This window comes from Urocitellus parryii, chromosome 6 (genome assembly GCF_045843805.1).
Source record: "Urocitellus parryii isolate mUroPar1 chromosome 6, mUroPar1.hap1, whole genome shotgun sequence".
In the NCBI taxonomy this organism is placed as follows: domain Eukaryota; kingdom Metazoa; phylum Chordata; class Mammalia; order Rodentia; family Sciuridae; genus Urocitellus; species Urocitellus parryii.
Window position 1 is genome coordinate 194,266,059 of NC_135536.1, and position 27,678 is coordinate 194,293,736.

At 60.6% G+C, this 27,678-nt stretch overlaps 1 protein-coding gene across 1 annotated transcript in view; it reads right to left on the reverse strand.

Moving 5' to 3' along the window:
* Window positions 1–27,678, reverse strand: part of Eya2 (EYA transcriptional coactivator and phosphatase 2) — a gene marked incomplete at its 5' end in the record, with an annotated part of 114,793 nt that overhangs the window by 69,160 nt on the left and 17,955 nt on the right. Inside the window, one exon of the mRNA XM_026390955.2 lies at window positions 26,729–26,845. Within this exon, the coding sequence (XP_026246740.2) occupies window positions 26,729–26,845 (117 nt within the window). The remainder of the gene's footprint in view (window positions 1–26,728; window positions 26,846–27,678) is intronic.

Sequence of the window (27,678 nt, forward strand, 5' to 3'; positions counted from 1 at the left end):
TCCACTCTGCACAGTGTCTTCAAAGCTCATCCAATGATGCGGCCTGTGTTAGATTTCCTTCTCTTTTCAGGCTGAAGAACATTCCATCGAGCACATAGACCATAGTTCACTTATCGAATCATCTGTCGATGGACATTTGCGTCATTTCCAACTTTTGCCCTTGGCTAACGCAGCTGTGAGCATGGTGTACAGGTGTCTCTTGGAGACCCTACCTTCAATTCTTTGGAATATATACCCAGGAATGCAATTGCTGGGTCTAGGGTAGGTCTGCTTTTGATTTTGTCTTCCATAGACTGTCCCACTCCACGTTCCCACCACCAGTGCACGAGGTTCCAGTTCCTCATCTTTACCAAAATTTATTTATTATCATTTTTAGAGTAGCCATCTCCATGGGTGTGAGGTGGTGATAATTTTGTCCTGAATAAATAAATAAAATGACGTTACCTCTCTGAGCTTTAGTTTCCCCATCTATGAAATGGGAATAAAATGTACCATCACTACTAGAAAGTGCTCTTCAGTGGATAAGTAGAAGGATTCACGAGTGGGGTAGTATTTAAGCCCGGATGGACAGGGAAGGAGAATCTGAGGTGACATTTGAGCTGAGACATGATTGATCAGAGGCCAGGAATGGAAATATCTCAGGAGGAAGAATATTCATAAGCACTGAACGCAAAGGCCCTGTGGTAGGTGGGCATTAACTTGGAAGAGCAGAGAAATGGGAAAAGGGCTGATGGGGCAGGAGCCTGCAGCGAGAAGGGAGTGACCCAGCAGTGACCTGTGTGTCAGGCACCGCGCTGAGCTCTTTGTGGGGGGAAAGAGAGACAGAGAAAGGCCCAGTGCCTGACCAAGGCCACACAGGTGAGGGGACAGCAGCTGGGAGAGGTTCCCAGGCAGGGTGGCTGGGGTCTGCTCTCAGCATTCTACACATGGCCTCTGTCGCATTTTAAAACTTATTAGGGTCTAATTTATACACTGTAAAATCCCTCCACTGTGTCTGTTCGATGACCTTTGAAGCACCTTGGTAGAATTGTCTCCATGATCCAGTTTCAAAGCATCTGTTACCCCAAAGCTCCCCTCTGCCTGTTCACAGCTAGTCCCCAGCCCCAGCATCAAGCTGCCGCAGAAGTGTTTCTGATTCTATAAAGAACTTTCTGGAAGTTCATGTAAGTGTGATGGTAGGATACATGTCTGCACCATTCACCCAGCGGGGGCTTAGTTCTCATCCATGTTACAGCCAGTATCTGAGGTTCACTCTTTTTTTTATCGCTGAATAGTTTTCCGTGGCGCATGCGCACAACGTCCAATGCTTAACTGCAATGGATGACGCAACGATAAACATCTGTGTACCAGGCTGGGTGTGTGTGTGAGTGTGCATGTGGGGGTGTGTGTGTGTGTGAGTGGACTGTGGAGTTATGTGGTAGGTGTATGTTGGACATTGAAATAAGTGGCACATTGTTTCCCAGGGTGTCTGTGTCATCTTGCGGCCCTACTACCCAGGCTCCAGGGTTCTCCTTTCCAGGGTCTCCAGCCTCTGTATTCCCTCTGTTTGGTTGGAGCCATTTCAGTGGGTGCCCAGTGGTATCTCATGGTGACCGTAAGTAGCATTTCTCTAACGACTGATGATGTTGGATGATCTCCACGTGCTCATTAGCCTCTCAATGAGATGTCCACTCACAGCTTTCACCTAGCTGGGCCCAGCGGGGCATACCTGTGATCCCAGGTTTTGGGAGGCTGAGGCGGAACTCAGTCCCCAAGTCTGAGACTAGCCTGGGCCACACAGTGAGATTCCACTTAAAAAAGCCTTTTGTCCATTTTTTAAAAAGTCAGACTTGTCCTCTTATGAGTTATATGAATTCTTTACATATTCTGGAGTCAAGTTGTTCCTTAGATATGAGCCATAGAGTCATCTCCTAGCCTGCGGTTGATCTTTTCCAGCTTTTAACAATGTCTTTTGAACAACAGGAGTTTCTAAGTTCTCAGCTTTTTCAAGTCTCTTTTTACAGTGGTAGCTCTTACGTTGAGGTCCATGATCCAACCTCAGGGAATCTTTGATGTGAGCCCAGCTGGCCGGGCCTTCCTGAGCCTGCCCACAAGCTGGTGGGCAGGGGACGACGGGCACTTAAATGCCCACCTCTTACCCCTTCATGTAAGAAGTTTCCAGAGCCTTGGGCTCTTTTTTCTGTGGTGGCTGGAATGGACACCAGGGGTCTTCCCAGGGACGGCAGAGGAGCAGGCAGAGGACAGACAGTGGGGAGCCGTGGACACCTCCAGGAATGTCCAGGGTGACAGATCACATGGGACAGAAGGACTCAACCTGCTCTGCATTAGCATCTCCCAAGGAAGCAAGCCCAGCCGTGCGGCACCTGTCTGGAGAGGTCCCATGCCCAGCAGGGCTGGGAACCAGGAGTCGCTGCCAGACCCGCTCATCCACACGGGAAGGCCCCCAAGGGAAGGCAAGTGGCCCGGGCTGTGACTCAGAGCCTCGGTAGCAGAGCGGGCGGGAGCCGGCCTCCTGCCTCTCCTCGGCAGCACACAGAAGCACGAGTCCCACGGGGCATCGGGCCACGAGTCCCTTCCGCATTCAGCTGGGACTGCCGAGCGCCATCTGCACGAGCCCTGAACCAGGCGTTCGCACCACGTGCCACTTCACTGTCACACCCACCCCGGGAGGGCACAGTCACCAGCCCCAGTTCTATTCAGAGAAAGGAGGGCTGCGGAATAGGACTTGCCAAGGTCTTAGAGCCGGTCACCCGTGAGGGTGGGGTCCACCGTTTCTTCTCCGTTGATTCCAGTGAACACCGTGCGGCCCAGGGCAAGGCCATCCCAACGACAGCGGCTCCGCTCCTGGCCCACGGAGGCTGGAAGGAAGGGGCGCAGGCTTCTCCCCAGCTTACAGAAGAGAGCCATCAACCCGGGTCCTACAGCCAGAGGAAATGTCCTTCAGGGTGAGGGAGCTGCCAGGCGTCCTCCAGGGAGAACGATGGGGAGAAGCTGGCCTCCCGGGAAGTTCTTGAAGCAGACAGGAAGTTGATTTACACAAATGTAAGGAGTCAAAACATGGTGGTAAGTCCTGCAGGACGGCTCCCCGCTGTGGGCTCGCCTGGCCACCCCCATATGGTGGCTCCTCGGCTCCAGTTTGCTGCCAAATCGTAGGAAGTTTCCGCCGTGCCTTGTAACTGTCCCCAGGACCGCCACCGTTCCACAGGCGCACCGCTCAGCGAACCGACCCCTGTACTGCAATGTGCTGGGAGGAAGCCAAGGCTCTTGGGGACCGTTTTCCCAGGGAGTTTCAGGGCACAAACAAGGTCCTGACTGGGGAAGAGGTGGGATCAGGGAAGGCTTCCTGGAGGCAATGACAGCCAGACCCCCCTCCAGAGGACGGAGAGGGGCCAGCTGGGTGGGGAGCTGCCCAGACTGGGAACCCTGCCAGGCCCGGGCCTTCTCTGCTGACCGTCCGCTGGGCTACAGCAGATGGACATCAGGGACGTTTTGAGCCTGTTGTGACGGAGAACCTGACCTGGTTGATGAACTTTCCCGAGTTTCAGGTAAACGTGACTTTCGGCCCCTGGCTCAGTAAAACACTCCGAAGGAGACACTCATTCCCTCCCTCCGCCAACGGCCACGTGTTCCTGGTGAGTCCCCAGTGTCACCACTGTCCTAGATATGGGGTGGCGCCTGACATCCGGAGAGGAGACAGACAACTAGCAGGAGAGCAGGCCCGTGAGGAGCGAGGATCAATCCAGACAGACCACAAGGCAGCGATGGCCGAGCACAGGCTGCTGTGCCCTGCAGACCCGCCCCACACCACAGGGCGCCCCACGTCCAGAGAATACAGAAACTGGGGCGAGGAGTAGACACCTCGAGAGTGACCACAGAGGAACGGAAGGTCTGCCAAATCTCATAACAACAAATCAAATTGCATTTTTGGATTTGGTTTTAAAATAATTTAAGAAATTAAAATGGTTCCAAATTTCCTGTTTCTCAACCTGTTTTTCATTACTGCCAGCCTTCTCCAGGGATTGAACTTGGGGCCCTCGACCACTGAGCCATGCCCCCAGCTCTATTCTGTATTTTATTGAGAGACGGCGTCTCACTGAGTTGCTGAGTGCCTCGCTGTTGCTGAGGCTGGCTTTGAACCCACGATCCTCCTGCCTCAGCCTCCCGAGCTGCTGGGATGACAGGCCTGCACCGTGGCGCCCAGCTCCGGGGATCATTTTTAGACATTTTTCTCCCTAACAACCCCTCCTTCCGTGAAAATTTAAGATTCAAGTTACACTATTCGTCTGGTTAGGTCCTGTGCACGCGTTTGTGCTTTAGATAGAACTGCGTGGACTGTGGTCCCTCCAGGACCCGCGGTCTCCCTGGCGGGGTGGGGTGGTTATCGCCTTCCGAGAGCACGCGTCCTGGTGACTAGTTTTGACTGTACTTTGTGCTAAGTGAGGGGAGAGCCGGGTCCTCCACTTCAGTGAGAAGCACCGGGGGACGTTGCCTGGCGGTGGCCTCGGCACCTGGTGGTGGCCGCGGTGCTGGGGCATGATGCCCCCGGGGCGGGGGGGTCTCCTTGGGTGCCGCTGCCCACCCTCCAAGGAGGTACTTGTGGCTCAGTTTACAGAGCCTCAGTGCTGGAGACCCTGGGACTCAGCCCAGGGCGCCAGAGCTGGACACGGCGACCCCCGCCCGGCTCGGTGGCCGGATCCATGCAGAAGAGGGAAGAAAAGAAGGAGAGAGAGAGAGAGAGGGCGGGAAGGGGAAGAGAGGGGGCCTGGGAGTGGGGCGTGTAGGGCTCCACGGGAAACCGCAGGCCACTCCTTCAGAAGCCCCCAGAATCACCCGGAATCACCAGGAAGACAGAAGACACCCATCGCAGCAGCCGAAGGTGGAAGTGACCCGAAGTGACCCGCATGACCGCTGACGGACGGTGGCAGATGAGACGAGGCTCGGGGCCACCCCGAATCCCAGGATCCAGAACCCCAGCGCCCACGTGTGACACCTTGAGAGTCACACCACGCAGGCGAGCAGCCCCAGGCCACGCGGCCCGGTGGCCTCGCACACTCCCTCAGACGGGTCGAGCTCCGTGGCTGAGGGGAGCGTGAGACACGATGACGTCAGCTCAGCGGGTCCCTCCCAGGGTGTCTCATTTTGCATGTGACAATATTTCCAAAATCTGAAAAAATCTAAATCCAAAGCGTCTCTGTCCCCAGCATTCTGGATAAGGGACACCCGTCCTGCGTCTCCAGACAATGGAACGTCGTCCAGGTATCAAGAGGAACCAGCGACACTGGCTGCGGGGCGGACGACGCTCGGGCTGCGGGGCCCCGTGGTAGCCGATGTGAAGCCCCACGGAGTGACCCCCGTTACCTGAACCCTGAAGTGGACCTCCCCAGGGACCACAGGTGGGCTGCCAGGGCTGGGGGGCGGTCAGGAGCCACGGGTGCAGACTCTCCTTTGGGGTGATAAAGGGTCCTGGAGCTACCCAGAGGGCGGCCACCCCTCACGGGGAAGGAACCTGACGCCTGTCAGTCATCTACCATAAAGTGGTCGATCTCATGTCCTGGGAATTCTGTCAGTTTAAAGACCTGAACCAACCTGGGCCCCTGCGCCTCCCCACGTGGGTCTCCAGGCCTGCAGCAGAGGGGCGCGCAGAGGGGGGGCGCAGGAGGCCGGTGCCCTCCTCTGCCTGCTGGCTGCACGCGAGACCCAGGGAGACAGCACCTGAGTCCACGGGACCTTGCAGCCCAGCCTGAGGCCAGGGGACAGTGCCCTATCCTTCCGGGCCAGCCCTTCCCACCTCTCCCCGTCTCTCCTGTGACAATGTGAGCAGGTGGGACTGCGTCTCTGTAGAAGGCTCCTCCTTGGGGGACACAGGGCCTGGCACTCTGGGCTGGGTGGACCCCTTGTGAGACCTCCAAACAATCCCGCCCGGGGAGCTGCTGGAAGCTGGCGTGAGATCCCGGATCTTTCAAAATATCGGTTGGCAAAGATGGTCCCTCCCTGGTCCCAGGGACCCACGGTGCCTAGGCTGGGACCCGAGTGTGTCACCCGACCCGCTCCTGGCCCATGACCCTGAGCCCTCCTGTGTTCCTGACGCCTGGAGGTGACCACATAAAAGAGCGGCTGCCGCTTGAGACTGAGGGTGCCTCCCTGGTCCCCGCTGTGCCACCCAAGAGGCCACTTGGGAGTGGACGGCTGCATTCCAGGTCCCGGCGTGCGAGGTGCCTCAGGGTGGTGCTTGCCGGTGTCACTGGCGGTCCCCTCGTGGGCCGCAGCCCCTGGGCTGGGCTGCAGGGTGGTAGCAGGGGAAGGAGCAGACACGAGTCATCCAGCTCCCATGTCCCAGGGCGTGGGCCCCAGCGCCTGGGAGGAGAGGGCGTGGGCAAGGCTGCCGACCAACCGTCCAGCCCTGTCGGAACGGAGGCCAGTGACCCGCGGTCAGCACACTGTCCCGCCACAGGCGATTCTCTGGGAGAGTCGACCACTGCACACCCAGGGGCCACAAGGAGGCTGAGGAGACCGCTGACCCAGGGATACCTAGTGGCCGCAGAGGCCCAGCAGACAGGAGCCCTGTGTGCCCCCCCCCAGTGCCCAGGAGGAACTGCAGAGGGGAAGGGGGTGAAGGGGCGCCAGGGAGTTGGGGCAGGTGGGCGGGGCGGGGTGCAGAGTGAGCAGGAGCTGGGCCCTTCCACCCTGAACCCAGGAGGCCTCTCAGGCCAGCAGGAGACGGGAGGGAGGGAGGGAGGGAGGACAGACACGGGGCAGACCCTGTGATCAGTGGCTTCAGTGTTGGGGAGCAAGAGGGAGTGGTGGGGACTGGGGCCAACCGGCATGGACCGGCTCGGCCTAAGCAGCAGTAGTTGGTGGCAGACACCACTTGGCTGCCCAGCAGGCGTCACCGATCCCTTTGTCCTTAGCTTCTCCTTACAGAGGGCAACAGAGACAGCTTGCTTTCCTGGCCTAGTGTTTTCCTGTCCTCCCTGTACCTGGCTCCTCCCCTGAATCATGAGAGGATGTGGTGGTTGGAGTTACAGCAGCCATCTTGGGACGTGAGGCCGTGAGCATAAAGGTGTAAAGCCCCACATGCTGAGGCTGAGGCACGGAAAGATGAAAAGAAACCAGTCTTCAAAGATATAATCGAGCTGCGGAGCCAACCCCGGGGACCAGATGGCTTGCTAAATGCACACGAAATGTGATCATGGTCTAAGGCGATGTCAGTTGGGCTTTTTAAGTGAACTGCCCAGGGCATTCCTAAAGATCCAAGGCTCTCGGCTCCTGGCTCCCGGGCTCTGCGGCGGGGCGTGGGGACCCATGTGGCCAGAGCGCCGACTTCTCAGAAGACAGAGATCTGGATCTGTAGGAGAGCCGTCTCAGCTTTTTTAAATGCAGGCAACAGACACAGATGAGTCGGACCCCAAACAAGACCAAAGGAGACCAACCAAAGCACATCTGCAGGGTGGGCGTGGCCGAGGCTTCCAGTCTGTGACCCCCCAGGGGACAGAACCTGAGAGTCCTCTGCCCCAGGTGGCCAAGACACAGCACAGCGGGAAGAGCTCCTGACCTGAGCAGAAGCAGCCCGGGCCCCACAGACACATCAGCGCCAGGTCAGAGCCCAGAGCTGGGCCCAGGATTCTGGAGCCCTGGGGAAGGGAGGGTCCAGAGACCAGGATGAGGCTGGCCTCCCCGGAGAGTGGAGGCTGGGAGTAACTTAGTGCTGACGGCGTGGACCTGGGCTCGCAGGCTGAGGCTCAGACTAACTACACCAGGGATTGGTGACGTCCCTGTAACTGTGCGTCCCCCCAGGTCAGGGACCCTGTGTGGACGGCCACCACAGCCAGCCCACCCCGCCCACCCCACACCGTGGTGCTAATGGGAAGTGAATTCAGTGCGTGGCACTTTTTCCACGTCAGTCCCACCCAGGTCTCCTCTTTTGGTGGCTGGCTTCCTCTCACTCTCCGTCCCTCCGCTGGCAAGAATTCTGGTGTCTGATGCTGGATTGGTTTGTTTATCATAGAATGAAATACCTGAGGTCAGCTGACTTTACAAAGAAAAGAGGTTTCTGTAGCTAGGAGACAGCTTCCTGAGCTGAGAAAGGGAAGAAATGACAAAAGGCTGGTGGAGGTCACAGACCTGAGCCTGAAAGCCCAAGACCAGGCTGCCGCTGACCCGGCCCTCATCGTCCCCTGCCACTCGCCCCCTCCATCCCATCAACGTTGGCTGAGGGCCTACTACGTGCCCAGCAGGCAGCGCCTGAGAGTGCTGGCGCTGACCTCCTGGGTGTCAGAGCCCGGAGGGGCTGAGAGTCCACACGGGGTGGACGCGTTCGCCCGGGTCTGAGTACCCGTGACCACCGTGGAGACGTCACAAGTCACCAGGGATCGGGAGTTCAAAGCCGGCCTTAGCCACCGCAAGGCCCTCAGCAGCTCGGGGAGACCCTGTCTCTAATCAAACACCACACAGGGCTGGGGCTGGGGCCAGGGGTCAAGGGCCCCGAGTTCAACCCCGGGGACCCAAAGCATCCCAGGAAGGTTCAAAAAGACCCCCCTGTGGGGCCCAGACCCCAGTGCCCGAGTGGAAACAAAGCTTCGCGATTGGCCCTCAGCTCTGGGCCAACAGGGACCAGGTGGCCCGTGTGCGGGGAGGGGGGCGTCCTGGCTGAGGCCGAGGTGTCTCCACGTTTGCCGTCTTGAAAGCCCCCAGGGCCACGCGGGGCCTGCGCCTCTGACCTGGCTCCCGCGGGCAGCCCGCATCTGGGTTTGGTCAGGCGGGCTGTGCATGTCACAGAGGCCTCGCTCACAGGTAGCGCAGAGCAGATTTAACTGCCATAAAGCAGCCCACATTCCTGAGAAGCCGATTCCGAGGGCGGCCCTGTCACCGTGTCTCTGCCACGGGAGTCGGGTGACGCCGGGTGGGGGCCCAGGAGCCGCGGGCCGCAGGGGAGAAGCCGTATCCACAGCCCGCCCCAAGCAGGGCCCAGAGGGCAGTGCCAGGTGATCGGGCCACGGCAGGCCACCCAGGGACAGAACACGCACCTCTGTGGGTTCCTTAGAGACGCCGTGTCGTCCTGTGCTTCACCAGGGAGCACCGAGCGTCTCAGGGGACGGGCTCCCTCAAGCCCCAGACGTCACCAAGGAGCCCCTCAGTGACCCGCAGGTCCAGCAGGCGGAGGGGTCCACCACGCTGCGGGTGATGCCCGGGGGGGACCTGGGCAGGACGCCGCCCACCCCGCAGCCTCCTGCTCCAAGTCAGGGACAAGGGACCTCTCTGGCCCTCCCCCGGTCCCCCTGCTCCTCCCAGCTCACGTTACCCGGCTGGGACCGTCCTTTCTTTGGTGGCCCTACCCTCCTGCCCTCATCTTGCAGAAGCAGGGGCACCGCTCTCTCCTTCCACCCAACCAGGCTCCAGGGGCCTGTCCTCCTGTCCCCTGGCCAGGCCCAGTTCCCAGGAGAGTAGGAGGTTCCTAAGAAATGGCAACAAGAGAGCAGCTGTCTGTCCTTGGCCGATTTCCACCTCGGGCACAGCCCTGGGCACGGGGCAGACGTCCGGTGCCCACTTACTGAAGGAGGAAGTGAAGGAGCGAATGAGCCGACATCATCACCAAGTGCCAAGCAGTGGCCTGAGCCAGGTGCTGTGAGCCCCTGGCTGCTTGGCCCAGTCCACCCTCCATTCCACAGGACATCAGCAGGGCAAGGGGAGGCAGGAGACCACCAATCACTTCACTGACACTCCTGAGCACCGACTGTGTGCCTTCACCATTTCCTGAGCACCTACTGTGCACCTTCACCCACGTTTCCTGAGCACCTACTGTGTGCCAGTCTGCCCAAGTCCTGGGGGGCCACAGGAGTGGACAGAACCGTGAGGAGCCCTGCTCAGTGGAGCGGACACCCTGGTCCCGGGGCTGGAGGGGAATGTGGTGACGTGTCCTGAGGTGAGACGGGCTGGCCATGGGGAGCAAGGAAGGGCCTGTGGGGTTGTCGGGGTACGGTGGGGTTGTCCACATCTGATCCAGGATTCCCAGGACAAGGGAACTTGGCGGCAACTTGCGACCTCTAACTGTGGGGCTGTGGGCAGCAGAGCTGGGGCCTGGAGCCAGGTGGTCACCCTGGGCTGGCCGGTCACACCTCCATTTTGTCAACCTGCTCTCCTTTCTACCCCCGAGACTTCTGAGCAGCTTCAGTGGGGGTCTGGCTCCATGAGGCTGCAGGCCTCTCTAGGGAGGAGGGGACACAGGTGTCCCCGACACGGCACGAGCTCCTGCTCCCAGCCGCAGGCGCCTGGTTGGTTTGGACGGTGCCAGTCACATGCCCACGGGGACGCTGCAGGGGCAGAGCCCGCAGGACAGCAGCCCTCTGCCAGGGCGTGGCCTGGGACAAGCAGCGGCCAACATCTGGCTAGTGGCAGGGTGGCCGTCCAAAGAGCCAAGATCCGCCTCTGGTCTACAGTTTCCTGCAGTAAAGACGGCCGTCTCCAAACTGATACTTTTTCAAAGAGAGAGGTCAAGGGCTCACCAGAGTGACCTCCCGCGGCCATCCTCCGACCGCCTGGCGGGGAGGGGGAGGAGCTCGTCAAATGCCCCAGGACTCCTCTCCTCTGCGCCCGCCAAGCTGCTCCGCCAACTGTTTGCCATTAGGAATCCGGTTCCTTCCGCAGCCCTGTAAATTCCAAGGGGGTCCCTCTAATGCACCCAGGAGGATGCGGGAATCACTTAGGCGAGAGCCCCGCTCCCTTAGGATGTCGTCCCCTCCCAGATCAAAGCCCTTGTCCCCGTCCTGGCAGCCATAACTCACTCCTGGCCTCAAAACTCAGGTCGCTTTTAAGGTTTGATGCTCTGAGCAGCTGGACGCCGGCTTTCATCTCGGCAGGGGCTGCTCCCCACCTCGGTCGTCCCCTCCACGCGGCACAGGTTAAGTTGTCGCCAAAGCCCTGCGTCGGGGCGCCCTGCCCACGCAGCGGGGTTTAAAGGTTCCCTGAAATTCCGGGGGCGTCCCACTTCCTGAGCGCTTCACGGGTACCGGTCAGCAGAAGGGACAGGTGAGGCCCGCTGAGGTCTCCTGCTGTTTTTTTTTAACATTTGGTCCCCTCTCTGTACAAGGCGGCAGGTACAGGGAGGGGACAGGCGCTGCCCATTGAGCTTCGGCACTAGTGACGGCGTCTCCGTGCCACAGCCCTGGCGGGATGTACAGGCCGAGGGTCCAACCTCACCTGCGCGGCCTCCTTGACCACCACCAGTTTGCACAACCAGCAGCTGACCACAGGGGACATCAGACACACTCAAGTGAAGGGCCAGTCCCCCAGCACCTGGCCAGCATTCACCCAAGGCCTCGAGGTCAGGGGAGCCTAGGGAGGCCCAGCGACTCACAGCAGAGGGGGACCTTGGGGGACCCGGGGACAGGAAGAGGACCCTGTGGGGAAACGGCTGCAGCTGGGTCAGGGGGTGTCCGCTCCCAATTCCTCCCGCCTCTGCCCGCCCGCGGGTCGTGGGGGATCCGCCTTGGGGCAGGTTGCGGGGGCTCTCCGTGGGTCCTTGGGCGTCTTCTGCAGCTCTGTTTTTCCGTCAGGATGACGACGCCACAGCGCAGGGTCAACCCGCGGGTCCCCACCCAGCCCCAGACCTGCCTCAGTGACAGAGGGAGGACGCTCTGAATCCACCCTCCCTGGGCGGTGGGTGTGGTGGGCACAGCGTGCCCTGCGCCCCAAGAGAGTCCACCCCGCAGCCCGTGACGGTGACGGTGGATGGCAGAGAGGACGGTGGATGGCAGAGAGGACGGCAGGCTGCGGAGAGGCCGAGGTGGCCCGTCAGCTGACCTGAACTAGGCCGTCACCTGGCCCCCTGACAGGACCCAATTCCATCCCCCAACTCCATCGCCGTCATCCTGCAGGTGGGAGAGGGAGGCAGAGAGTCAGCATGGCGGGCAGCTGCGGGGCCGTCCACTGTGGCTGGCTCAGAAGAGGCAGGGACAGATTCTTCCGGAACCCTCGAGGAGCACAGCCTGCGGACACCCTGACCCCAGCCCGGGGAGACCCTGTCCCTCTTCTGACAGGTGGCACTGTGGTCACTTGGGACAGCAGATCTTGGGACTGAGGTACAGGGACACTCTGCCCTCCCCCCATGGGGGCTGCCTGGACCCAGCTCTGACCTGTCCCCACACCACGGCTCCTGCCCTGTTTGCGGGCTGCAATGACCTCCTGGGGAGGTGCGGCTCCTCTCACCCACATCTGACAAATGGGGACCCTGAGGCCAGTGAGTGGTGCCGCTTGCTGTCACCAGCTGACAGGTGGCAGGGGATGGAGTGGGGGGGCCGGTGTGCAGGCCAGGTTCTGAACCCCTGCACTCGGCCATGGTGCCGAGACCAGAACTCTCAGGAGGGGACAATGACAGCAGGAAGCTTTGCTTTAGGCCACAGAGGGGAGGCTCCCATCCGTGCCCGTGAGCCATGCTGGTCCCAGGGCGGGGGGCAGGAAGCCCACTCCTCAGGACACTCACCAGGCCGCCCGCCCATCCTGAACCAAGTGGGAAGGCTGTTTAGAAACGCTACAGTCAGCAAGCAGGGGTCTGTGGGGCCCCGCCAGCCAAGCCCGCACCCCGCCTGGCCCTGCTGCTGGGACGGCCGCCGTGACCCTGTGATGACCCTGCCATGACGCTGCGTGCTGGCCCCCCCGGTGACCAGGAGTGACTCCCCGCTGCACGATCACATGGGTTCCTAAGGCAGCGCACACCGCAGCCTGTCTATTTTAAAACGTGACCCTCTGCTCCTCGGGGAGCTTCCGCACAAACTTTGACTCTCTAAGTAGCACGCAGCAATGTCACCGCGACTTTGGAGATTTTGGGGGCACTTAGCTTTTGTAGCGGGGCGGTCACCTGCTGGCCTATCCTCATCCGGCCTGGAAACCCCTGGGCTTCCCTCTGGAGCCTGGGTTTTCTCCTCTGTCAAGTGGCAGCCAGTCACTACCCGCCAGGGAGTGAGGACCAAGTGGTCAGAGGTGGGCCAAGGGCTCGGCCCGGCCCCTGGAGGCCCTCGGTCAGGGCCAGCCCCGTCCCTGGTCTCTGATCACTCGGCACCTGCCACTAAGTTAGCCGCCCATTCCTGGTGGCTGTGGTGACGCTGACCATCACTAGGTACTGGTTAGGGGACGCTATTCGGCGTCATTGCCTCCGGGCTGCCACAGAGGAGGACGTGGGGGCGGAGACTCCACAGAGACATCTATTATGCATGTCCCCCGGGGAGGGGTCTGGGCGGTGGTGGACAGAAGGGGCTGGTTTTAAAACAATAAAGCCAATTTGGCACGGTCTGCCTGGTGTTGTGCGATCTTTGAAAGAGATATTGTGTGATGGGAGGGGGCGGCGGGAAGGGGTCGTATTTACACTGTAAAGGGGGGCCCTGACCTTTGCTGGCGGCAGCCTCTCCCGCTGAACTTGCTGGGGTCCAGCCCTGCCGAGCCGCCACAGCGTCAGACTGAGACTAATGCGAGCCAGCTGACCGCGAGGCCCCTTTGCTGGGGGTTTCGATTCTCGCTAAGCCCGGGAGTCTTGGGAGGCGCCTCGGGACGGAGCCCGGTTCTTTGCAGGGAGCCTGTGGCTGCTCAGCCAGGGACCCCGATAAGGTGATGCTATGGGGTGACCTGTGTCTCCTGAAAAGATGGAGTCGACTCCTTGCCGCCCTGTCCCTGGGTGTGACCTCATTTGGAAATAGGGTCTTCGTAGATGTAAAGGCGTGAAGCCGAGGCCGTACGGGATTAGGGGGTCCTTACAAGAAGACAGGCACTGGACACCAACAGCCAGGGGGTCCCCAGGGATACTGGGGCAGAAGGCCTGGTCTGCAGGCCCGGGAAGGCTGCAGCTGACCTCCACCCGAAGCCAGCGGAGAGGCCTGGGGGGCTCTCCTGGGAGTGTCCAGGAGGAGCCGACCCTGCCCACACCTGGTTCCCACCCTGGCCTCCAGGACCCTGAGACTTGTATCCTTTAGGGCCACCCAGACCCCGGCCACGGGGAGGGGAACCCCAGAACGCCGACACAGGGCCCCGCACACTGGCTGGCCTCACAGACTTCCTTCCGACTTGGGCAGGACGGGGCCATGGACTCCGGGCTGGCCTGGCCTCCGACTGCAAGACTGAGGCTGCCTCCTGCCCCGGCCTCTGGGGCGCTGGTCGCCCCAGCACGTCCCCCTGCCGGCCTCCCCTTGTCTGTGGGGAAGATGTTGAGCTGGACCCGAGTCCGGGCTTCCTGGTCCCCTGCCCCCGCCCACTCCGGCCAGAGCGCCAGCCCCCACATTGTCTCTCTCACTGTTTTCTCACATCAGCTTCCAGGGGTCTCGCGTGTTTGGTGCAGGGTCGCTGAATCCCAGGCCGTGAATCTGTGAAAACATATTCCCAGAGACACGGAAGGCCTGCAGGCGCCCAGGGCCACGTCCTGCTCACTTTATCCCTGAACTGTGGAAAGTGGAAGAGGACAGAAAGGGCAGTGGCCTCCTCGCCATGAGAGCAGCTTCCGGTGCCACTGTCACCTCCGGCGTGAACTCATCTCTGGTGCTAATGACAGTCAGGAGAGGTGATGGTGTGCTGTGGTGACAAACATCCCCCATACCTCAGTGGCCTGCGTACACCCCAAGCTGCTTAACTCTGTGTCCACTGAGGTGGCCAGGGGCTGTGTTGGCTGGAGTGTCACAGTCCAGGCAGTGTCCCCCGCCCAACCTGAACACTGTCGGAGATGTAAAGAGCTCCCGGGGGGTCTCGCATCATCCCTGGACTTCCCGGAAGTGCCCTGGTCATCCCACTCTCAGCTCTCTGGGCAGAGTGGACCAGGGGCCCCTCAGGAAGGGCAAGACACGCAATCCTGCCCCCGGGTCATCTGGTGTGATTCAATATTGGCACTGATGGCGGTCACGCGACTCGGCCGATCCTAGGCGGACCGAGACAAACCCCTATCAGGAGCTGGCAGACTATGGCTGGTGGTGGCCGCCTGTTCTGGTCAGTGAAGTTTCACTAGAACATGACCAGGAGGTGGACTCCAGGGTGTCCTGGGCAGCACCCCGGGCCGAGTGGCAGAGTGGAGTGAGGACCCGGGACCACCGCCTTCAGGGCCCACAGCCCCCCTGCTTGGACCTTTGTAGCCGAGGCCTGCTGCCCTGAGCTTGAGCCAGATGGCGCCTTGCCCGGAGCGCGTCCTGGGCCCCGGGACACAGATTTGGGCACCTGCTATTTCTTTGCCCCTCAGAGATCAAAAACCTGCCCTGGCCCTGAGTTCTCGGCCCACATCAGGAAGTAGACGCGTCTCTCGGTTTGGACTGTGACCTGCGAGGCCGAGAGCCACCGACTTCTGTCCCACCTCACCTTACAGAGGGGACGTCCCAGAGGGAAGGCGTGCCCCCTGCACTGTCCTGTGCTGGGAAAGCCCAGAGGAGCCCTGCTGCCCTTTACCACCTGCCCCACCCGTCCAGCCAGGGCTCTGAATTCCCCAGGTCAGTGGGGGGTGGACTGGGCTCAGTCCCAGGCGCCCGGCTTTCCCCGTGCAGCCCTGGGAAGCCAGACCAGAGACAAGCTGTGTGTGTGTGTGTGTGTAAACTGACTGAGGGACCCGCAGGGCACAGGTGCAGAGGACCAAGTCATAAGACCACAAGCACGGCAAGGCGCCACTGATGTTCCTAAAACCCCAGAGTTTCCTACTGGTGGGAGAGAAACACACACACACACACACACACACACACACACACGTAAATACATAGAGAAAGTTCTGGAAAGACACTGTTATCCCTTATGTGATTTAAAATGGATGACAGAAAATAAGGAGCAGTATAGGAGGCAGGCGGATTTGGGTCTGCAGGACGCGGTGGCCCTCTGGGGCACACAGAGCTGCTGAGGATGAAATACCCCTGAGCCTCGGGAACTCCCTGCGGGTTTCCTGGCTCAGGGTGGGACGCTCCGGCCTGGGGCAGCCGGGTCTGGTTCCCAGTTAGCGTCCGACTTCCAGGAGCAGGTGAAACCCGATCTGTCCTAAAGGTGCAAACTGCGCTGGCTGCCGGGGCCTCTTCTGGGTGGAGATGGAGGGGCTGCGGCTGCTGGTCTCCCTCCCCGTGAGGAGGCCCTGCCCTGTGAGGCCCTGCTCCCCCTGCCCGAGGCCCTGCTCCCCCTGCCCAAGGCCCTGCTCCCCCTGCCCGAGGCCCAGCTCCCCCTGCCCTGTGAGGCCCTGCTCCCCCTGCCCAAGGCCCTGCTCCCCCTGCCCGAGGCCCTGCTCCCCCTGCCCTGTGAGGCCCTGCTCCCCCTGCCCAAGGCCCTGCTCCCCCTGCCCGAGGCCCAGCTCCCCCTGCCCGAGGCCCTGCTCCCCCTGCCCGAGGCCCAGCTCCCCCTGCCCGAGGCCCTACTCTTCCCCCAGGCCGTGCTCCCCACCCCCCTTATTCCATGGAGACAGAAATAAGGAAGGGCCTTGGGTCCTTCAGGAGGGAAGGTGAGCTGGATGGTTCTGGAACTTTCCAATGGGGGGACCAGGGCCTGCAGGGTAGACCCAGGCCTGGACCCAGAACCACGCTCCACGATCGCCTGGCCTGAGGAGGTGGGCGGAGAGGAAGCACCTCTGCTGTCCCCCACAGTCACCAGGTCTCTAAGGTGCAAAACGGACCACCCCCCTGTTTTAAACCCCCAGGCTTCCCAGGAGGCGCCCCGGGAGAGTCCCAGGCCTTCGATGCCCGCCTGCCTGCCTGGCCTCCTCTGACCCCCCTCCCCAGCACCCCTCTCCTGCCTCCCTGCTTCCGGACTCACTGGCTCTGGGTCACCTCCCAGCTCCTCTGGTCCCCTCCTGTGTATGGCCTTGGATGCTCAGGACCCCTTCACGGGCCGAAGCCGTGACTCCCAACGCCACTGTGTTTGCAGACAGGGGCTTTCAGGAGATCAAGGTCAGATGAGGTCGGAGGGTCATCAGGACACTCTCCTTATAAGAAGAGACACCAGAGACCATTCACCAGGTGCCCAGAGGACAGGCCACTGTGACTGACAGCCAGGAGGGGGGGGGCAGTTACAGCCAACAACAGAGCCCTCCCTCCGGACTCCGCCATGGGCACCTCAGTCTGTGGTTCTCTGTGGGCAGGCCAGTGTCCTCTCCCTGGGACGTGAGAGCCACCCAGGCCCAGGACTGCTCAGCCTGCCCCTGGCCTGTCACCTGGGACGGGCCGTGCTCACGAGTGCTCGCTGAGTGAATGATGACGGTCCCCTTCCCCCAGCCACCTCCCTGCCTCAGCGGTCACCGTGCAAACCAGCAATGGTGTGGGCACCCTGCCTGGAAATCCATGGGGATACTTTGGGGACACTACTGGCATCCGGTGGGCAGGTGACAAGGGCCATGATGTACTGCCACTCGGGTGAGTCCAGCAAACTGAAGCTGGTCTCAGGTCCCATCTGACTTTCGAGCGTCCCACCAGACCCTCACGCCAGTGGAGTCCTGGTCACGATCCTAGGACGCGGGGATGTGTCCAGGCCACCACTCACTCTTGTAGTGACAGCCCTGCGCTTCATTTGTGGACCCATCACACCTGCCCTCAGTGACAAGGGCACGGTTACAAGTGCTTGGGACAGAGGCTCAAGGCCATCAAATCTGAGGCGCTTTCTATGTGGTTCCTTACAGTGAAGACCTCGTCCCAGCACGTCAGCGCCTCGGGCACCTGGTTAACACGCGGGACGTTTTTCCAGGGCTTCGACCCACGCGGTCGTGTAAGAAGTGATGGCGTCGCATTCGACGGGAGCTGACGGGTTCCATCACTCTTAACTGGAGGTTGACCGATATGCCCTTGTGCTCCGAGAGAGACCGAGAGGTGAGTGGCTCATGACGGTGTGATCTCGCTCGTCGGTGAGCAGGGAGCTTGTGACATCTGAGAACAGGAAAGTCAGGGACCTTGTGGGGCAGCCTCAGGGGACGGGATGGAGGGAGGGAGCAGCGGAGGAGTGTGGATTACGGATGGAGAGGGTGGAGAGCTGACCTTGACCTCACGGCCAGCCACCGCGCTGACTCTCCACATTGGCCATGCCCATGGAGAGGCTCGTGGCCCGTGGTCACACTGCTGGTGACGTCTGTGTCGCCCAGATTTTCTCCCGAGAGTCTGCATGGCAGTGGGCGGCTCTTCACCCCACGGCCACCGAGCAGAGCCGTCTTCACGTCCCCCAGCGCCAGTGGGCTGCCTCCGACCCTGGGCTCTGCTGGCCCCGCTCTTCTCCAGGCCTGGGCCCGCTGACCACACCACCGCTGGGCAGTGGGGTGGCTGGGGACAGCTCACGCATAACCCGTGGTCCTCGGTCTTCTTGGAAGTCCGTTTATCGGCCCTGTCACTCGAGCGTGTTGACTCGCTCCGGGCTGCTCTCCCCCATGACCCGGGGCTATCGAGGTGCCCCGTGAGCCCCAAGCTGGGCAGGATGGCTGTACGTCCGGATCTCCTTCTGATTTTAAGAAGAGATGTCTACCACGATGGACAGTCACGTCACCGTCACCACACTGCCGGTGACATCTGTGCTGCCTGTGACACCAAGCCGTCAGTCCCCTCGTGACCTCAGCTGACCCCGACTCCCTCACGAAGGCCCACCCCCAAACGCCACCCCCTCAGGGGTTGGAGCTTGAACCTGCGCGTCCTCGGGGACCGACTTCGGTCCCTAACACTGACGGGTCACCCTCTCACCCACCCCTGCACACACCAGGTTAAGTGGACATTAAAAGCTCCCTTAGCTGGGCTGCCCAGGCCCTCAGCCACACGTCCACCACCTGAACACCACAGTCCTCCGTCTCCCTGGCCACATTTCCAGGGCTCCGTGTCCCCCGGGGCTGGCAGCGGCGACAGGGCACCGTGTGGACCCAGGAGGCTCCAGAGCCACGGGAGGTCCACCAGACGGCGCCGTCCTGGCCACCTGCCAGCTAGACCCCCCGTGACCCCAGGCTCAGTCCGTCTCCGGCTGTTTTCACCCGTCATTCGCGTGGCGTTTGGAGAGAGGTGACCAGACTCGCCATCCAGCCAGAGGAAAAGGTCACCTGTTGACCTCCCTGTGTCCAGCTGCAGAGGACTCTGCTCCAGAGGGCAGTGAACCTGCCGGCCCGCGAAGGTGACCCCGAGAGGAGAGGCCACAGGGACGCGGGCAGGGGACCCCACCCACCCTGATTCACACCCGGAACCCGGCCTGCGTCCAGCAGCCCGGGGACTCCAAGCCTGGCTCCCGTCCCGATGGACGCAGTGAGATCAGGCCGCCTGGGCCTGCTCAGAACTGGCCGGGCCAGGAGAAGTGGGGACATGGCCCTCTTCACCAGGAGGAGGTCCTGGGCCCAGACGCTGCCACCCAGGCTCCCAGGACACACCCCCCTGTGAAATAAGCCAGGAGCTGGCATCCGAAGGGCCCCCAGTGGCTCCTGGGTCCCCCCAGGCTGGGACTGGCCCCCTCCATTCCTGGCACAAGGCCCTGTGGTTTGGTTAAGAAAACACGGAGCTAGACTGCAGGACGGGGGGACAGACGCCACACACCTGCTTGTGGGCTCCCCTGGGGACTGGAGGGCAGGGTCGAGGTCCGCGGCCAGTACCGGGAAGTGACACGGAGATGCCACACTCAGATGCTGTTTCAGGGCATTTCTGGAAAACGGATCTGCCTGCTGGGACCCCTGATGTCCTGCAGCCACGGGCCCAAGCCAAGCAACACCCTGCCCCCGGCTTCAGTGGGGTACAGCTTCCAGCTTGCCACGTCCCCACTACCCTCGCAGGACGCCTGGCTCATGTCCCCCCTGCACCCCACCAGAGCCCTGCGCCATCCCACTGTGATGCCCTCACTTAGAAGAATCACGGCCCAGAGCAGGGTCAACCCGTAGAACCGCTGTAGTCCCTTTAAAAAAAAACTAAAAACAGCATTTTTTTTTTTCTTGGTACCAGAGATTGAGCCCAGGACCCTTGACCACTGAGCGACATCCCTGCCCATTTTATATTTTATTTTGGGACAGGGTCTCGCTAAGGTGCTGAGGCTGGCTTTGGGCTTGCAATCCTCCTGCCTCAGCCTCCCAAGCTGCTGGGATTCCAGGTGTGCGCCACCCTGCTTGGCTGACATCTGTTTTGATTTTGAAATGCACGGATTTCCTCCCAGTGTGTCGTCTGTTTTCTGTTTGGTTGGCTTGTTTTTGTGGTTTGGACCTCGCCTTCATTTCTGACCTTCTTGGCCGCGCCCCTCCTGTGGTTGAACTTGTCCGTCTTTCCTTCCTTCCCTCCATACTGGGGTTGAACTCAGGTGTGCTTCATCACTGTGCTAGATTTTCAGCCCTCTTAATTTTTAAATTTCGAGACAGTGCCTCTGGCTAAGTTGCCGAGGCTGGCCTGGAACTTGCGATCCTCCTGCCTCAGCCTCCCAAGCAGCTGGGATTACAGGCGTGCGCCTCTGCGTCCAATCTGTTCCTCTTTTCTCATTTATGGATTTTGGATTTCTAAGTCGTGGTGAGAAAACACTTTTCCACTCCGAGGTGATAAAATTGTGCTTATTCTCATTTTATTACTTTTATGGTTTTCTTTTGGACATTTAAACTGTTGGTCCATTTGGACTTTTTCGGTGCCTGGTAATGGGGCGTGACCTTTTTGGCTGAGCAGTAGTCCAGGAACACCAGTTGCCGAATGGTCCGTCTTTCCCCAGTGACTTGAGTTGCCATTTCCCCAGGTACTAACCCTCCCGTCCCGGGTCCCTTTCTGGATGGCACGTTCTCGCCCACCAGTCCATCTGTCTGTCCTTCCTGGGATCACACCACGTCGATGGCTGAAGCTGCCTGACACCCTTCCCGGTCGGCCTGCCTAGTGCCTGCTGCTCTTCTTGTAAAGAACTCTTCAGTCTGATCCACTTCACGGAAGGGAAGGTGGACGTCAGAGACGCAGTCAGGACACCTGTGGCCACTCCACCCCGAGGTCTGGTCTTCACCAGGTGGCGACATCGCCTACAGTCAGGTGGTGCTGGGTCGGCCGGCACGCGTGTGAGGAAACAGGCATCTTCCACGTGGTGGTGGGGCTGGCACTGGTGCAGGTCCCAGGGAGGGTGACCTGGAGAGCTACTGAGTTTAAACATGGACTTGCCCTTCCACCCTGAGTCCCACTTCCTGAAATGGAACTGCCCTTCAGCTCTACTTGTATCAATCAATCAATCAATGGATAAATAACATACAAGTGGGGTTTTCATAGCCACATCCACCATTGATTAGAAAGTGCCAAAGCCTGGAACTGAGCCAAAGAGGCTCTGCTAAGGAACCGGTTAAATCGTTCACGGCACACCATCCAATGGAATAATAGGCACCCAGGAGAAAGAATGAGGATGTTCTTTGTACGTAGCGACTTAGAACGTCCTCCAAGGCCTAGAGCTAAATGCAGAAAGCAAGTGCAGAAGGGCGGGTATCGAGTTTTCTTTGGGAACAAGAGCGCGTACAGATGTTCCTGCCATCTTCTAGAAGGTATCGTGTCTTTCCGACGGAGCTTATGAAGAAAGGGAGGTCTGGGCGGGAGGCTCAGTGCCGTTGTGCAGTCAGAGTAGCAGCAAAAGGAGTCACCGTCCTGGGGAGACCTCCCAGAAAGTGCAAAGAAAACCCATAACACACAGGGCCCACAGGAGGTGAGAGTCCTTAGCGGGCGGGGCATGAAGACCCTGGGGTGTGGGGTCATGAAAACAAGGACAAAATGCACCAGGAGGGGCCAGAGGGGCCAGAGGGGCCATCTGTGCAGAATCAGAGCCGGGGCAGGGCAGGCGGAGGCGCTGAGCTCCTGTGGGAGGGGTCTGCCCGGAGCTGCTGATCATCACACGGGCGGGAAGACCCAAGGACCCAAGGCCAGGGGACGGCAGAAGGGACACCGCTAATGAGATCAGTGTCCAAGACGAGGGGCAGGGACGAAGCCAGCAGAGGGACATGAAGACACAGTGTGAAGACACAGTGACCCACACGCTCCCCAATTTGGTGGCGACTACAGACCCACAGGTCTGAGGAGCCCCGTGAACCCAGAGCACAAGACTCGCAAAGGAGACCGCGCCAGGACACGTGGCCAGGACACGTGGCCGTGTCCACACCTGCCACCAGAGAGCACTGAGCGCTGAGCCAGGGGTGGAGCTCGGCAGCCGAGCAGCCGCTGGGCAGATGTGGGGCCCTGGGAGTGATCCCCAGGGGCAGAGAGAGAACCGCAAACAGACCAGGGTAGCTCTGCAGTCCCCGACACCGAGTCCCTATCGTGAGTCACACGTGAACTCACTGTTGTCGTGGTGACAGGTGGCGTAACAGATGCCCGTATCCCACTGGGATTTGGGAAAAGAAGTTCCGGGTGGGCTCAGAGACTAGGACAGGTGGTTCATGGTTTGGGGACTGGAAGCTGGGTGGCGCAGGGCCAGGGTAGGTTTCCTCCGGTGTCAGAACCCGGTCAGTGACACCTGTCCCCGAGGTGAATGGGCCTTTTCTGAACCCACAGGGACACACGGAGCAGGGGAAGTGGCCGGGGCTGCTCTGGGCCCGGGTTTCTTTGGGGATGGTGATCCTGTTGGGGAGTTAGTGGCGTTGGTGCCCCGACTCTGTGAATGCGCCCAAACCCACTGGATTGAGCACTTCAAAGGGGCAAAGCTGGCGGTGTGAGACTCATAACTCCGTAGAGAACAGATTAGTTAAACAAGAAAAAAGCAGTGCGTGTCATCGGAAAAACTAGCAGAGAACAAACTGTTTGAGCACTTCACACAGGTCATCGCAGGGTCTACCTGGACCTCCTGAACCCCACTCCGCAGGAGTCCCAAGGTGGGACACCCGGCCACACCCTGCAAAGGCTCCGAGACGCTCTCCTTTAACTTCAGGCCACACACGCTCATCGGATGTTATTTGATGCATTGGACCATGTCCTTCTGCGACCCCTTTATTTCTCCGTGGAGCGTCTGTCAGCACTAGAGCTGGGGAGCACAGACAGAGCATTTGTGGCTGTGACTTGTCCAACGTCACCCAGCTCGTCAGTGCCAGCCACGGTGCTGAATTTCACAAACCCCGCACAGAGAACCCGCCGACCCGGCCTTGGAAGCTCGAGCTGAGATGGCTGGCTACAAGCCTTCCCTGAACTCTAAACCTGCTGTGCCCATCCTGAGTCCCTGTCCCAGGCTGCTCCTGAATGGCCGCTGGGGTTCTGAGCTTTGGTAAAGATAAGAGGAATCTCTTTTAAACTTTGTGGTCGTTTCTGCCAGGAGCAGTGTGCTGTCAGGAGAAGCCGAGAGGAAACTATAAGGACCAGGAAAGCATCGGCCAGCCGTGCGGAGGCTGTGGGGGCTGTGACCTTGGCTCCTTTACCTTTACTGTGCCCTGGTGGAGGGCAGGGCTGTCCGCCTGGATGCAGACCTCAGCCCACGCCTCACAGGACCACGGCTCTGCGGAACTTTCTGGAAGGTTTTGAGAGGAGCTGGAAGAACTCAGGGCGGCATCTGGCCTACCCAGGGCTTGCCCCTCCATCTTGGTGCCCCAGCCCACCCCCTGTGGAATGAGGGGCGGCCCCTACGTGTGTCCTTCCCACACCCGTGATTCTCATTACCAGGAAAATGGCTCAGGTCACCTGGAGGTCGGCGTTCCCAGTCCCTCCTCATTCCTAAAGCCACAAAACCACCCCCTCCAACGTCCACCCTCCAGAGTGCTCCGAGTTGATGCAGAATCGATTTCCCCTCGGGAACAAATCCAGGGGAAAGTTAAGGGGAAGCACATGGGCATGATGGGTGTGTGGGCATGTGGGCATGTGGGCATGTGGGTGTGGTGGGCATGTGGGCATGTGGGCATGTGCGTGGTGGGCATGTGGGCATGTGGGCATGTGCGTGGTGGGCATGTGGGCACGATGGGTGTGTGGGCATGTGGGCATGTGGGTATGGTGGGCATGTGGGCATGTGGGCATGTGGGCGTGGTGGGCATGTGGGCATGTGGGCGTGGTGGGCATGTGGGCATGTGGGCATGTGGGTGTGGTGGGCATGTGGGCATGTGGGTGTGGTGGGCATGGTGGGCATGTGGGCATGTGGGCATGTGGGTGTGGTGGGCATGGTGGGCATGTGGGCATGTGGGTGTGGTGGGCATGGTGGGCATGTGGGTGTGGTGGGCATGTGGGCATGTGGGCATGTGGGCGTGGTGGGCATGTGGGCGTGTGGGTATGGTGGGCATGTGGGCATGTGGGTGTGGTGGGCATGGTGGGCATGTGGGTGTGGTGGGCATGTGGGCATGTGGGCATGTGGGCATGTGGGCGTGGTGGGCATGTGGGCATGTGGGTGTGGTGGGCATGTGGGCATGTGGGTGTGGTGGGCATAGTGGGCATGTGGGCATGTGGGTGTGGTGGGCATGGTGGGCATGTGGGTGTGGTGGGCATGTGGGCATGTGGGCGTGGTGGGCATGTGGGCATGTGGGTGTGGTGGGCATGGTGGGCATGTGGGCATGTGGGTGTGGTGGGCATGTGGGCATGTGGTCATGATGGGCATGTGGGTGTGGTGGGCATGTGGGCATGTGGTCATGATGGGCATGTGGGTGTGGTGGGCATGGCGGGTGTGGTAGGCATGTGGGCATGGTGGGCATGTAGGTATGGTGGGCATGTGAGCATGTGGTCATGGTGGTCATGGTGGTCATGGTGGGCATGGTGGGCATGTGGGCATGGTGGGCATGTGGGCATGTGGGTATGGTGGGCGTGGTAGGCATGTGGGCATGTGGGCGTGTGGGTGTGTGGTCATGGTGGGCGTGGTGGGCATGTGGGTGTGGTGGGCATGGTGGGTGGGCATACAGCATGGTGAACATAATAGGCATGTGGGCATGTGGGCATGGTGGGCACTCGGGTGTGGTGGGCGTGGTGGGCGAGCCTTGGTGTTTGTGTGTGAAGACACACTTCAGGAGGAGACTGTCAGTCCGGGGAGGGCCAGGCTGTGTAACTGACACAGAGCAGCGATGGCCCCAACGTCAGGCTCAGGACAAGAAAATGACCCCTCACCCCTTGACAGTGTGGAAATGTGGCAGGAGACCCTTCCTGGTTTGGGGGCTGGTGGGGATCGAGGGGGGTCCCAGGCCTGAGAATCACCTTCTCGATGGTTCTCCCAGGTGTGGAGGGGGCTGTGCGTCTGGGCTTGGGGTGCAGCTGCCCGGCTTCAAACCCGCTGCCAGCCAAGGACTTTGCTTCAGCTACTGACCCCCGTGCCTCTGTCTCCCCGCCGTGAGGTGAGGGGCGACGGGGCCACCATCACAGGGCTGCTGGGGGCTCAGAGGAGGCTGAGCTGAGGCCCTCTGTTGGGGGGTGGCGGGGGCACAGAGCTCAGGCCAGCACCGGGGAAGGCAGCTGTGGACAGGCAGCAGGCTCTGGAGTTCTGGAAACCACGTCGAGTCCCAGCCTGGACACTCCCTGGCTCTGGGTCTGGGGAAAGTCCCTTGCCCTCTCTGAACCTTTTCCTCATCTGTAAAGCAGGGGTTGGCGGTGTCCAGCTCACGTGGTCACTGGAAGCACCAGAGAAGGAAAACCTGTTCTACGCGTCCTGGTCCCCAGGCTCCGGCTTCAGCTCCAGGCTCCCTCCCTCACGGTGCTCCTCAGGCACCAGTCTCCTGCCCACGCGCTCTTCCCCTGGCCGTCCCCAGATAGTCAAGATGTCCCCTGGAGCTGCTCCTGCCTCCGGGCCTTGGCCCTGGCTCTGCCCTCTGCTGGACCGCAGTCTGCTCCTCCAGGGCTGCCCCCCTGCATCCGCAGGCCCCTCATCCCCTTACTGCTGCTCCCCCTCCCCTGGTCACGGCCACCACCCTTGGTCCTTCTTGGGCTTTAACGAAACCTAGGATTATCTGTTTCTTTGTCACTGGTCACACCGTCTCCCCCTGAGGGAACTGTCCTGTTGACCTTGCGCCCCAGCACCTGAAGGGCCAGGTGCACAGCGGCAGAGCGCTCGCCTGGCCCGCGCGAGGCACTGGGTTCGATCCTTGGCACGTAAAGAGGAACAAGTAGAATAAAGGCATCTGTCCGTCCGCAACCACAAACAGACAAGAAAAAAACAAAACAAAACAAAAAACCCCAAACCAAAACCGAGTGAGGGGGAAGGGGCGCCCCTCCACCCCGTCCCTCTGTCCCTCTACCCGTCCCTGAGCAGGCGGCGGGGGCTGCCTCGGGTGGGAGGTGCCCGGTCCAGCTCTGTCGTCCTGGCAGCCCGAGGCAGTGAGCTCGGGTTCTACTGCGAGAACTGGGAAGAAGCTGGCCGAGGTGGGTCCAAACCCAAGGTCAAGTTCAATGTCCTCCAAACCTTCTCCTAGATTGGCGCCACAACCTACCACCGCCCCCGCAGCCCCCTGCTAGAGACGGGTCCCAGGGGCTTTGACCCTCACCAGGACTCAGAGAGTCCACTGGCAGGAGCCAGAGGTGGAAGGAGAGGACACAGGCCCGTCACGGTCAGGGCGGGGCCCCGGGCGCCTGGGACTCCACGGCACCCCCAAGGGGTTCGACTCTGTCCCTTTCTCACTGTGTTTGTCATAAAATCTAAACTCCTTGTCCCAGAGCGGGTGACCCGGTCACTTCCTCCATGCCTCAGTTTCCGCCTGAGGGTGTCACTGGGGCTGTGTGGATGACCCACGCAATGTCACCTGGCGCCTAGTGAGAGCTCAGCCGAGGTCAGCTGGCACCGTCCACAGGAGCCCGTGCTGCCTGGGAGGGGTGACAGCTCCTGTGCCTTCCCCCAGCACTTGGGGTCCCTCCTGGACCCGCTGGTCCCGCCACACCCAGAACTCCAGGCGGCTCCTCCCGCCCCGCGCACTGACCGTGCATCTGGTAGGGGTAGGGGCTCTGTCCAGGGGCCGCGGTGCTGAAGCTGGAGCCGTAGCCGAGGAACCCGCTCTGGCTGGGGGAGTGGTTCAGGTTGTCCTCCGTCTTGATGCCTTGGGAGGGGAAAGAGGCACCGAGGACACAGGGTTAGAAGCTTCCCACGGCTGGTGGAGACCCGAGGCCAGTCCCCATGGCGCCGCGTCCTCAGCCTCCAGCCAGCAGCCGCTGCCCATGCGCTCTTCCCCTGACCGGCCCCAGATAGCCAAGATCTAAATGAGGTACTCGTTGTTTTTTGGAAAAATCATGACATTTCACCCCAAAGTATATACTGATGGCTTCTCTGAGAACAGGATGGCCCTGCACAATGGGACCGTGCTACCATGTGACGGCAGGCTGTCCTGGCCACCGTGTGACGGCAGGCTGTCCTGGCCACCGTGTGACGGCAGGCTGTCCTGGCAGTTTCCCGTGTCATTCATGGGCCCAGGGCTGTCTCGGTGACATCGGGCCTGGTGCCAGGAGGCTATTTATTTCTTACATTCTAGGCACTATGACAAGCGGGGACGCTACCTGCCTGGCTCTCGGGGTGTGTGAGCCCCTGAACCCACTGCATAGTGCCAGGTATGGCTGAAGTGTCCCTCAGGTCCTGGGTGAAGGATGTCACTTCATGGTAAGACACACCCTCTGCCCTGCTCTCGGGGACCTGCTGAACCAACACTGGCAGCCACAGCAGAGATCTGCCTTCTGACCCAGCAAACCCGACATGATGACCCGTAGCGAGGGGCCAGCCCGGAGCAACTGGCTGGGGAAGGACAGCGCTGAGGGTGACAGGCTGACCCCTCCCCGGCGGCCCACTCACTTTCTTTTTCCTAAAATGTCATGAACACACTCTAGAAAATTCTAACAGTCAGAGGCATAAAGAAAAGCGTCTTGTCCTCCCCTGGCCCCG